Raw genomic sequence first — 12,576 nt, forward strand, 5'->3', positions numbered from 1 at the left:
GCGAGACGGCTCGCTCCACCGCCCAGGCCGCTCCTCCTGTGTGCAGAGCTAAGCAGGCCGGTCCTCCCCGGAAACGGGCCCCAGCTTACTGACCCAAAAGGTGTCATTTTTTAGTGTTATTAATGTGTCCTCTCATCATTCAGAAAATCTTATTCGAGCCACTAGGGAAAAGCAAACCATTTGGGGTAGGGTTGTTTTCAGAATGGGGCCCTCGACAGTCCTCATCCCGGAGTTCCCAGACAGGGCCCTGGAGTAGTCAGCCCTTAAAAAGCAACAGCATTTTTAATTTTCTTTTCCTTTTTTTTCTCCTACTTCATTCTTTGAAATGCAAATTTTGATACAGTATCCTAGTTTTTCTGTAAATAATTCAGAGACTGCGCCAAAACATAGTCGTGGTAGAACCCCTAACTCGTTAACGTTACTCATTACAGCACAAAGCGGAGCCCAGCGACGTAGCTGCAAAGCTGGAACTTCATAAAGCAGAACCGAGTGACGGTCCCCGCTCAGAGACCTTCTGGTGCATATAGACCAGGGCGAAGGTTGCCCAGCGCCACCCCACAGGTCGACAGCAGAGCTGGGACGCCAACCTAAAGCCCAAACCACCTTCGCGCGCCCATCCTGCTCACGGCACTCCCGCTTCCCTTCTATCCGGAACGCTGCTGGTGGGTCCCCTCCGTCCCCCCGCGCCCGGTGACAGCTTTTCCTGACTCTGCTACACCGATACACTTCTGGGGCAGATCGCAACCTCCAATATGGTGTGAAAAACTATACGAGCCCAGCGCTCTCCATATCGCTTGCTCTGGTTTTTGTGTCTAGCGTGGCACGATGACAGCACCGTCCAGGTTCTCAGCACAGATGCTGGTAAAAGTTTGATGCAGGCGTGTTGGTAGGTGTCAAAATCAGCCTCAAAACGCGCTGGTAGACTAAGAGGTTACAGTGGGCGCCAGGCTGAACACGAACCAGGTTTTTTTGCGTCCTTGCAGGATGACAATTTACTTTACTTCTTTGTTTTTCTCAGTCAAAGAGCAGCTAGTATGCCCGCTGGTCTCTTCTTACTCTTTCTACGCTTGGCTAAAACAGGATTTAGTCCAAAGGCTACTTTGAAAGCAGAAGGTTGAGGAAGCCGGGTAATTTGGGCAGGAATTGGATCGATATGTGGGCTAATACAGACTTGCCTTCGTAACCCAGTTCATAGAAGCAATTTGCTTCTGGGCTAAGCATCAGCTCAGGAGCTTTCCAGCCATCTGACATGAAGCTAAAGGGAGGGCCAAATTTCAGAGCGGGAATTTGGAGGGTTTGGGCAGTTTTTCTGAGCAAGCGATGACAGGAACCACTGGATTTCCTTGCAAAAGAATTGTTGCTGCTTCTGTGCAGGCAGCTTTGGAGCCTGAAGGTCCCTCACAGGCATGAAAAGGAAGGGCAGAAGTGCAGGGATTTTATAAATATCGCACTGGACTCTGGTGCAGCAGCAGCACACGTATGTGGCCTGACAACCAAGCCATTTTTCAGCCTGCTCGCTATACTTGAGTCCACCTGTCAGTAACTGAGATCAATGAAGTGCTTGACAGCTGTACTGCTGACATACAACGCCTGTGGTGTTAATAGCACGTGTTTCCTGAACTCCAGGAGCCTGCTGAGGCACCCAAAGCTGTTGTTCGGCTCTGAAAATTTCACCCCAAATGCTGAGGGGTGTAACTTTTCCTTCCTGTTGCAGGCCTGCATTTTGTTTGCATTTCTACGTGGTAATGTCGAAGCTCTCCTTCCACCCCAGCTCAGAGCAGGCTGCTCCCTTCAAGCTCAGAGCAGCCGCTGGACAACGCCAGGGACTCCCCCAGGACTTAGATTTCACCACGCTTTCTGCTGCAACACATGGGAGCGACATGGGTCACCTGCCACATTCCTGCCGTTACCCCCTTCGGATAAGCGATCGGCTCCCGGCGCGGCAGCGTCGTTACGAGCCGGGACAGAACGGCGTGGGGGAAAGGAGCAAGGCACGTACTGAAAGACTTCATGCTCCTTTGCTTGGCTAGCAACAAGTCGTGCCGATAGGAAACAATCCCCAATATGGTCTAAATTTTCACCTGGGCTGAAATACTCAGATGAATAATTTGGGTTCAGGAAACATTATTTGTATTTATGAACCAGGCATTTCGTAGGAAATAAACCAGATGTTCCACATCGATGGGAGTTTTTGGCCAGCTACAGCAAAGCCGCCGCAGGTTTCTGTACAGGCCGTCTGACTCTGTAAATCCTGCCTGGGACCCTGAGGCACGGCTCGCTCAGCTCAGCGCCGGGGATGTGAAATACCATCAGCAGTGCCCGACAGGAGCCCTTCCAGCTCCGGCAGTCGGCGGCTGGGACACCCCAGAGACAGTGGAGCTCAGCGTGGTCAGAGCTCCCCGGCGCTGCTCTGCTCCCGGAGGGATTAAGCCCTTACAGATGTCTGGTCTCCCAGGAAAGGCAACTCGGAGCGTACAGCGAACCGGTAAGGAAAGCTCCGCTTGCCAGGGAGAAACGCAAGAGACACAGCCGGTACCCTGCAGGCTTGTGGGCGGCAGAGCGCCCGCTAGCAGCGTAGGCCTGGAACTCGGTTCTAATCACAGGTACCTTCACTTCCCCGCTATCAAACGCAGTTGCTCCATATTCCAACAGGAGCGATGAGACCACAGTCAGTTTTAAATTCCTGTGTGCTGCACTGGCTTCTCATTCCTATTAGAGCGTGTGGTGAATTATAAGCAGGGAAACCCATACACATCGACTTCCCTGCCCTTGAATTCAGTAAAACGCACATTAAACCTTCAGCTTGGTAATATGTCCCTCAGCCATAATGAGCAGAGCTGGGCTTGGACCATTTACACGCATTTCTGTGTTTTACTGCGCGATGAAGATCCCTCAGGCCTCACAAATTCACGCTCACGCCGGCAGTTTTACATACAGAGAATCCACAGTAAAAAAATATGGTTATTACCTCTTTGTGTTGTGGATTGTGGTCCCACCTAGCACGACCCGGACCCCCGGGTTGGTGCGGTTAAGGTTATAGACGGTCAGCGCCTCTTCGTAAGTTGCCCCTCCAATGATGAACACGATAATGTCTTGGGGCCTGCAATAAAGATGCAAATGTTGAACGAGAGATCAGACAGAACACAAGGATAAATCCTGTGCCTCTCACGGGCGCCGAGGCAACGATGCTGTTCATTTCTCTCCCCAGACCACGTCTCATTTCTATGATGCGCGGGGCTCAAGCCTGACAACAATGCGTAGCCCATTAAATTGCTTTTAAAACATTGTCTCTCCTAAACATTTACACAACGTGCTCACGGTCTTTAAAAGCCTCCTCAGCAACACCCACACGCTGCGTCCCCGTGGAGCTCCACCATGACACATACGCCGATGTTTAATGCATGATCGAGACACTGCTGCGGCTGTTAAATTAAGATCAATTCAGGAGTCAAACGAGGACAACAGTGGTGCTTCGGAGCTCTCCGGCTTGGCTGGAAGGGCACGGATCAGCTGCAGTTTTTCTGGCTGATTACAGAACTACTGGGATTTGTGCCTGAGTTTACCTCCGAGGGTACGTTCCCCAGCCAGCCGAGAGACAGAGGATGTTACAGAGCAGTAGTGTGAGGGGGGGGGGGGGGGGAAGGAGAGAAGTGCCTTTATCCGACAAAACACAAAACCAGCCGTGTGTCCTGCACGTTCTGCTCTCAAAGGAAGGCTGCGCCTTCCTTGCACCGCCCTCCCCAGTCACTTAAGTTTCCCGCTCCCAGGGACAGGAGAACGCGCTTGCCACCCGTACACCAGCTCTGCTGCCATCTCCAAGCTGAGAGGACAATTTCTGCAGAGTCTACAGCCAAAAGGCGTGGATCGCACCCTGTCAGTCATCTGCCTGAGTCAGAGCAGCCAAGTCTCGACACAATTAACTTTCTGTTGCGGTCTCCAAACTCATCTCTGCTTTCCAGGCAGGTACTTCTGCACGAGCACAGCTGCTTGCCGCAGCGACGGAAGCAGCAGGCGTTCGCCTGCTGAGTCGGTGCAAGCTCTGGATCAGTGACAGAGCAAATGGAGCGTGAGACAGGGGTGACCCCAGAACGCAGCCAGACTCTGTGTCTCTGGTTACTCCCCGCTGAGAAGCCAACCTGCAAAGCCCTGGACACCTGTTACTGTCCCGAGGAGCAACACGCGCATCGGAAGGACAAACATCGGGGACTCCCTTCTTGGCACCCCTGAACGGACAGTACTACCAAGAGCAAAACTGCTTCTGCCCTCACAAGGGGACGCTGGCTCAGAACAAGCGTGCTAGCCATCAGATCCACGCAACTGCCTCCCCGCCCCCGGAGAGGCTGCAGAAAGGGAAGAGAAATTCATGGAAAAGATTAGCGCACGCCCCTTCCCAAAGTGATCTTTGGTACCAATAACCTTCCAAATCGTAAGTTTTTTCCGAAAGTTTGGGTCAGGTCTGCGTAAGATGATTTGGACGGACAGAAGGAGATTTGAGAGATGCTTTGGAAGGCGGTGGCAGTCTCCCTTCACGGGGTGGAGAGGGAACACTGCAGCCTCGACGCCTGGAACGTGGGAACCCCATCATTTCAGGCGCACCCTCTGGCGACACGCAGCGTTGCTAATTCAACGACTAAAAAGTTGTTGCATTCAACACAGTTCTTCCGCAGGTACGACACGATTTGTTATCCTTAGCAACTATAATCATTCTAGTAACAGCCGAGACCCCCAGCTGCAGGTTACTGCACAGCTTCCTTGGAAGCTCAGAGCAGAATCCTTTGCAGGGATCCCGCAATAGCGGAACACGCTCCATTAGATGCCTTGCGCCTGCGCTCTCTGGGCGGAGCGGCGAGTTTTGCCCTGCACGTGATTCACCCCTTCCAGCGGTGGTGTAGGCAGTGCCGCCCTCGGGATTTCAGCACCGCAGCCTGTGTCTCCTCCTCCCTCCCAGAGCCCCGGGATCTGCTCATCAGCCCCCGCAGAGCCGCGCTGCGTCCCCCACCCGGGAACAGCCTGTGAAATCCTCTGCACTGCAGCCCTCAGATAAGCAGGTTATATATAGCAACGCGCGTTCGGGCTGTGCAGGTTCAAACGTCCCACTGAGGCAGCCGGGGGTTTTTGCACCCTCGTGACAGCACAAGTCACTGAGCCAGCCCCAGAGGATGGGAGTGCTGTACCTTGTCTTTTTAGCTACAGTCAGGCACACGGCTTTGGAAGTTAGATGCAAATGTGCCTCAGCCTTTTGGGGAGGGAAATCAGAGGGAAGGGGAGGCGCAGCAATGCAGTCATCTGATAAGCTGCTGTTAGTTGTTAGAAAAAATATACCTAAAATCTCTGCAAACCCACTTTTACTGTGATGCGAGTAACAGGTGTCCCAAGTAGGCCGTGCCACAGTTGGCTTCTTAGGGAAAATGCCTTTTAGGCTGAGAAAGCTGCAAATCCCCAAGTCCAGTAAGTCAGTTAGGGCCTTCAGGGTCAAGGTGCCGTCACCAACTGGATCACTGGAGCAACAAAGAAACCATCCGGGCAATTTCTTACCAAGAAGTCTTGTGCAGCCTGAAATCTGCAGGATCAGTCTCCTGGTACCATCATTTATGCATTTTTGGCTGCGACTATCAAAGACCTAAGGAATTTAGATGCCGAAGCCGTGTGGCGAGGTCCCGTATACTCCTCTGGAGTATCTTAACGTGTACCAGCCTTCACATTTGCTACCACCTTTCGCTGTCACCACGACACCAGCCCTGCCAGGTCACATCACTGATGCACGTAGCCGTCCCTGAAGCTGGGCCTAGGCAATGCTGGGTCGCAGCTTTCTCCTAGGAGCGAGTTAGAGTTAGGCGAATCACTCTAACGAATTGCTGGATCCCCACAAATGAGGGCGAGACTGTGCTCTGTCAGCCTAGTCACTTCCTCAGCTCAAGGCACGACTGAAGGTTACATCCACCGGGAGGGAAACCCCTCTGTTTCTTGCTTATGCAAAGCCCAGATGCAGAGATTTGCTAGTTTCTCAACCCCAGGCTCCAGAACAGCAAAATACCTTATGAAAGCATTTCCAGCCATCTTAAAAGAGGTTTGAAAAAGATAATGTACATCTTGAATCACATCGGGTTAAGGAGGAACTAAGTACGCGCAGAAGAAGTTGCAGCAAGTCACGAAAGCCCTCCTGCTCCTCCACCACTGTTCAAGGAAAGCAGTCTCACCCGCAGCGGGCCGGCATGGCAACGCTGTGAGGATTACACCTACCATCAAACTGGTAATGCAAGCGGGTCTGTACAAACCCTGTGAACGAAAGCTTAGAATTTCTTAATATACTGTGTTTTCCTTGCTGCTGCGTTCAGAAGAGCCTCTCACGGCGCACAAAACACGAATAAGAAAACGGTTCCTTTGCCCTGAAGTCATTGCTGTCGTTTTGCCGAAGCAGCTGGCACTATCCAACCCGGGAGGTCAAACAGCCCGGCGACGCCGTCACCGATCGCCATACAATTTCTCTGCCATCCTCAGTCAGTAAGCCTGGGTCACACCTCACGCACGGCTTTGTCCCTGCCTGTCAGCAGGTTCTGGTGTGGTGGAGAGCCTTTGTACGGAGAGAGGAATGGATCGACCGATATCCAGAAAAAAACCTCTACTAAAAAGGTGTCAAACAGAGAGAGAAATCCAGAAAGAAGGATAATCCCAACAGACCCAGCATGGGAGAGCTGATGTCTACACTGGGCTGCAAACTAAACTGGTAGCGCCTCCGAGATGCTGGGCCACAGGGCGGAAAGCTTCCTGCCTGGGCTTGTAGCCTGGTCTGCCTTTATTCCCCGTGCACTTGTGATGGCTAGGTAGGAGCAGTACGGCAGAGAACAGGCTGATTTCTGCTTTTATATCGCTCCTGCCTTTCTCACAGGATTAAGCCCGGCGCGGGGGAGTGGGGGCAGAGCTACAGCCTCTCTCCCACCGCCGGTGCCTTGCTCAAAGCGCCCGCACCTCCCCTGCAGGTCTCCCGCAGACCAGAAGTGAGCCAAGTCGCACAGAGGCAGGCTGCTGCAGAAAGAACATGGCAATCTTGGTGTTCTCATCAAGTGCCCAGGGAATTACTCCTTATATCAAGGGCAAATAATAAGCAATTTCAGAATAGGAAGAAACCCCCCAGACTGCCCCAGGATTAGCGGGAAAGCAATCTACAGCAACGCTCGCTCCCGCTGTTGCGCTCCTCAGGCCCGGTCTGTGGATGTGGCCGTGTATCTCCTCGGGTTAACTACCCATTGAAGAGCTAAATGCTCAAACACTTCAGACAGGAGGGAAAAAACAACTTCCTTCAACAAACAAGGACACGGGCAGCGTTTTGCCTTTTAAAAATAGAAAAAGCCACAAAACGCAAACCACACTAAACACAAGAGAACATATAGGATTTACCAATAGCACTACTTTCCCTAAACTTTCGGGCAGTACGTGTGAGCTCAGATGAAAAAGCACTCAGCCAAATGGTTCCACATCACATGCTGCAAGCTGATGCTTCCAAAAAAGGAGATTTTATACTCGCTGCCTAAGGAGATACCTCGCCCATCCCTTCAGACGTGTGTCAGCTATAGGCATTTCTAAATGCTTCCAAATTCCTCCTCTCCTCAGGCAGTCAACAGGAACTTTCCCGTCAACAAAATCAGTGGGAGAAAGATCAAGTCCAGTCTGTGAGTCGTAGAATACCCCAAACTAGATGATACCTGCGAGTTCTCATGATCCACGTTTAAGTCTGAACTCTGGCGGGCTTTCAGACAAGGTAACTGTCCGAGAACTTGGAGTAACCAGGTAATTGTGGTAATTTGAGAGAGACGGAGTGAGCCGAGTCCCGCCTGCATCCCCAGGGAGGCGCAGGCCTCCTCCTGCTATTTCAGAGGCTGTTGCCTGGTTCACACAAAACGTTGAGGACCCACGTTTGGTTGTAAGAAGCGTAGCAGCGACAGAGCCGTCTTGCGGTCTGACTGCAAAGTGGCCGGCTCTAGCCATCTTAGGCAAGCACCGCCAGGCCCGCTGGCCTGGCCGGGACAAATGCCCTATTAGAGAAAATCCCAGGTCACGGCACAAAGCAAACGCTCCGCCCAAAGGGCAGGCTTTGGCAGAGCCCCGCGAGCAGAGCACACCGATGGGGCCGCAGACCCTAGCAGCCAGCTCGTAGGGCGAGTGGCGCAGCTGGGGCCCCCCAGACTGCTGTGACAGAGGCTTTAGGAACTTTTCTAGCGAGTACTTTTCAGCAGCAAGGTGAAGGGGCTGCAGGCTGACGGCACACGGGAAAAGGATGATATTTAACACAGCACGAAATAGAGGAGAAGCAAAAGACAGCAGAATTGCTTACTGCTCTCTCCTCGGAACCCTGCTCAGTGCTTTGCAAAGATCCCTTTCCTTCACTGCTGCCAATTTCCACAGCTGAATTTGCACCAGGAGCTTCTCCTCCCTTGCAGCAGTGTAATGTTTAATACAGAAAGAAATAGTTAAAAAGAATCCTTTCAAATTCTTTGCTGTTCCAGCAACTGCGTCCCTTTGATCAAAAAATACAAAGCCTTTCGCCCTGACCTTCTGCTGAACTCCTGCCAATCACTGTACCGCCGTCCTCTGAAGGCAGAAAGCAGGAAGACAGCGTAGCCCAGTTTGCCTCGGGCTGCGACTTATTATACTAAGTTTTGTGAAATTATTAAATTCCTTGCTCAATTGCTTTGGCACTCAGGCAAAACCATCAAGTGGGCCTTTTTCTCCCAAACCCGATAACTAAAACCTGTCTTCAGATGAGCCCCCATTTTCATGACACTGAATATTCATACTTCAGAGGTAACACTGTCCTGTGGCCCCCGTTTGATGCAGCAAGTAAAGACCAGACACAAAAGTATTCAGGTGCCTGTTTTTTGACAGTTACAAACCCTCATTCCTACAGCTCCTGTGTCTTAAACTCAATGAGATCTAACGCTCCCATCAGGAAACAACCCTAATAACTGCGCGCCTTACGCTTTCGATCGTTTTGCAGGTGTCTGACCCTGCAGCAGCACTGCTGGACCCGGCCACGCTCCCAGGGACAACCCCAGACCAAAGGAAGGCCACGAGAATTTTAAGGGGAAGACCAGTTTGGAAGCTCTGCCTTGTAGTTTGAGATTTACTTTAACAGAACTACAGGATTCACCTCTTTTAGCTAAGAGACAAGGCTGTAGCCGCTGCGGAGAAGGGAGGGAGGTGCAAACTCCATTTCCCTTCATTCAGTTTCTGTTTTCCTTCCATTCACGGTAGGAATTAAACCCCTCCCGTGCTCCCCCAAATAAATTCTTTGCATGTTCTTTGTAGCAGGGTTCTCAGGGGCGGGTTGCTGCACCCTCGTCAGGAAACGTTTAAAGAGGAATCTAGAGTGAAACACAGCTCGGGAAAATGTAAGTGCAAAGTGAAAAAGAGAAGATGAAGGTCAGAAGACCGTTTGTTTCTCATTAGCTCAGAACAACCCCAGGTCAGGGATGCCTGGATGCAGTAACAGCTGCTCTGCAGGTCTCGTTTCAGATCTACCACAAACCGCATCCCTCAACCTCCTCTTGCTGGGCTGAAATCCATCTCAGCCGAGAGCTGGTTTCAAGGACAGAGAGGATAGCGTTTCTGTTGCTAGCGGCCTTGATATTTCGCACCTATTAAAACCACCCGTCCACCCTATCCAAAATTCACCTTTTTATTTTAAAGGGAAAATCTGGAGTAAGGCAGATACTTTTTTTTTGGTCTATAAGGCACATACACAAACAAATTGTGTCTTGTATGACTATAATTCTTTCTTATTCATAAATAAAATGATTAACGTCCCCTGCTGTCAGCCTGGGTTGGAATTTGGATGCCTCCCTGCTGCAAAATACATTTTTGCTTTCATCAGAAGGATCGAAGTGCCCCAGGGCAGGGCTAAGGAGGAAGAGCAGCGTGTGTGCATCTCAAAGAGAGCCAGACATGAATGCTCGCTCTTTGACATGCTTCTGCCCCTCCCAGCCGCTTGACACCGCTGAACCTTGGTCCCCAAGTCTGCCTCTCTCCTGCTCCAAATGAGTGTGTGGTTTTCATTTAACCCTGCAACAGCCGCCTCATCTGTGGAGAATTGTTACCTTGAATTTATTTTCCGCTTCCCTAAAAATGTGGCAGTTGCTGATAAAAAGTCAATAATATGCAGCGTGTGAAGGGAACGACGATTTTTTTAATGCTGCGCGTAAAACATCTTCCCCAGAGCCCCGGGGCATTTAACGGACATTGGAGCAGATTCAGAGAATCGCTGTGATGACCTCACCACGGATCCCCCAAAGGAAGCAAAGCAACAGCAGGCTCTCCTCAAAGGAGGCTACCACTAGGAGGAATAAGAAACGCCCAGCCAGCACGCTGCAGAAGCTTAACTTAATTTACAGAAAGGAAACTGAGGTACCAAAGAAAGGAGTGATTCAGTGCCCTCACCCTGAGGCCGTATTTACCTTTAATGACTTCATTGACAGCAGATTAGCTCAGCTCCAGCAAAGTCAGCTAGAACCAGAGAGCCAGAGTTCTTTTCAATTACGCTTATTAGCCATATTCAGCAAGATCCCACTCTCATCAGGAATAGTAACTGGCTCAGAAGGGAGAGTTTGCAGTTGGACTATTTTTGGTCCTCTACAAATAAACGCCAGATGGCACGGAGTGAAGTTAGGGGGCATGTCGAAATCCATCTCGTGAACATCCTGGCAGCCTGGTGCAACGGCTTTATCCTTTACCTGAGCCCTTGCAGTGAGAACGTCACATCTCGGCCAGCAAGAAAAGAAAACCGTGTTTCAGTCTTAACGGCCCTCTCCAGGGCACCTGCTTGAGAACACGAGGCCTGCACGACCAAGACGTTTCTCTGCCAAGCCTAAGTTTTGTTCATCCACGGCCAAACCACAAAGCAAGGCGCGGCACTGGGAGGAGCAGAGTATTTCGGTTCTAAGCTCTGCCCTGAAAGGCCCTACATACCTGTCACGGAGAGTGTTGGGACCCAGGTAGGGGTACTGGCTGTCCTTGAGTTTTCCTTTGATGAGCTGATCTAGTGTTTCTTGAAGGAGAGGCTGGTGCTGCGTATACACATTCTCCACACCCTACGGTGCAAAAGAGGCTCTTGTTATGAACTAATACAGCAAGGCAGCAAGCTGGGAGAAGATCAGCCAAGGCACATGAAAGGAGCATCATCACCTGATGGAAACATCAAGTGGTAACCACTGAAGCCCAGATTTAGGCTTTTCAGCAACCAGCTCCTGTTGTCCTCAATAAGAATTATGCCCTAAATGCCCAGTGCACTTACCATCAAACCTCTGAAATCCACGACACGTGGCATGCGAGTCCTGCTCCGTGACTGTAATTTTGACTAAAACTGTCATTATTTCATCTGTGGCAGATCCATACCTTCAGTCCTTTGAGGAACTGCTTGGTGATGGCTACAGCATCCTTGGGACTGAACAGGTCACTGCCCCGGACCCGCTTCCCTCCATACTCCACAACGGCAGACACCAGCTGTACAGAGAGAGGCAAAACCCGGATCCTATTAGCCTGGGAAACCGGATTCCAGGCAGTTTTTATCTAGTTAGGCTCAAAGGAGGTATGGGAATGATGACCACGGAGTCAGGGAGATCGATCCCAAGCAGATAATGCAGCACAGAGAGAGGCAAGGGGGAAGAGAAGACGTATTCCCCATCCCCACCAAGCACGCCAGCCTGCTGAGACACCGCCTGCGGGAGAGAGGCTTTCATTTCCATAGTCTGCTGCAGCAACAGCAGATCTTCCACACAACGTGACATCATCCTGCTTCTCCACCTCCTCTCCAGCTGCTCGCTACATTTGCCAAGCGCTGCCACCCTCTCCCAGCCAAGCTCCTTTTACAGTCTCCAGAAGCCCTTTGCTGAAACTATTGCCTATTCAGCAGGAGCTGGGGGAAAAGGGGTGGGGAGGAAGAGGAGAAGGAGAAAGGAAGCATGTTCCAGGCCCTGTTTACATGCCACACACTCATCCTAGAAGTCTCCTGGTATGCCTGCCATCTCTACTTTATTCAATCCTCCATAATATCACCGATTTTGGAAATGGAAATTAAGTGATTAGTTACGCTTTTTAAAGTAACACCTGCAGGCCCCAGCCAAGCTCCGGGCTCTTTTCGCAAGGTGCGAAAAGCACGGTGCTAAACTAAAGCGGGTGAGCTTTACACTAATTAACGATAATTTCCCACCTCTGCACCCTCCCGTCCCACCCGTTCATCCGGCTGAAAGAGAACTGCTGCAATTACCTTTCGGTATTTCTCTGACACACCCCTGTTCTTGAGATCTGTCATCAGCCCTGGCAGGCTGTTGCTGCTGTGCCGCTCGTAGTGCAGGGCATAAAGCATCACCAGCCGGGCAGCATCAAACTCCGTCACCTTGGGGTTCTGCAGGAGGCGACGCACGTTCTGCAGCAAGACAGAGAGCGGTATTAGTGGAGAGGCCTTCAAAGGACATTAAATCAGACTAATATCAAGCCCACTGCCTAGCAACAAAATTGCATGCAGGAGGAATGCAAGAGAATTAAATTGTGTCATAAGCAACAGAGCCCAGCTTCTTATGTGCTCTG

General features: G+C 51.1%; 1 protein-coding gene across 2 annotated transcripts in view; it reads right to left on the minus strand.

The window, feature by feature from the left end:
- Positions 1-12,576, minus strand: part of VPS45 (vacuolar protein sorting 45 homolog) — a 29,101-nt gene that overhangs the window by 6,874 nt on the left and 9,651 nt on the right. For both annotated transcript variants that reach the window (XM_064475219.1, XM_064475217.1), the window contains exons 11-14: positions 12,257-12,415; positions 11,386-11,493; positions 10,960-11,081; positions 2,969-3,100 (exon numbers count right to left, since the gene is read on the minus strand). In XM_064475219.1, the coding sequence (XP_064331289.1) occupies positions 2,969-3,100; positions 10,960-11,081; positions 11,386-11,493; positions 12,257-12,415 (521 nt within the window). The remainder of the gene's footprint in view (positions 1-2,968; positions 3,101-10,959; positions 11,082-11,385; positions 11,494-12,256; positions 12,416-12,576) is intronic.

Source organism: Phalacrocorax carbo, chromosome 28 (genome assembly GCF_963921805.1).
Source record: "Phalacrocorax carbo chromosome 28, bPhaCar2.1, whole genome shotgun sequence".
NCBI classification, from domain to species: Eukaryota; Metazoa; Chordata; class Aves; order Suliformes; family Phalacrocoracidae; genus Phalacrocorax; species Phalacrocorax carbo.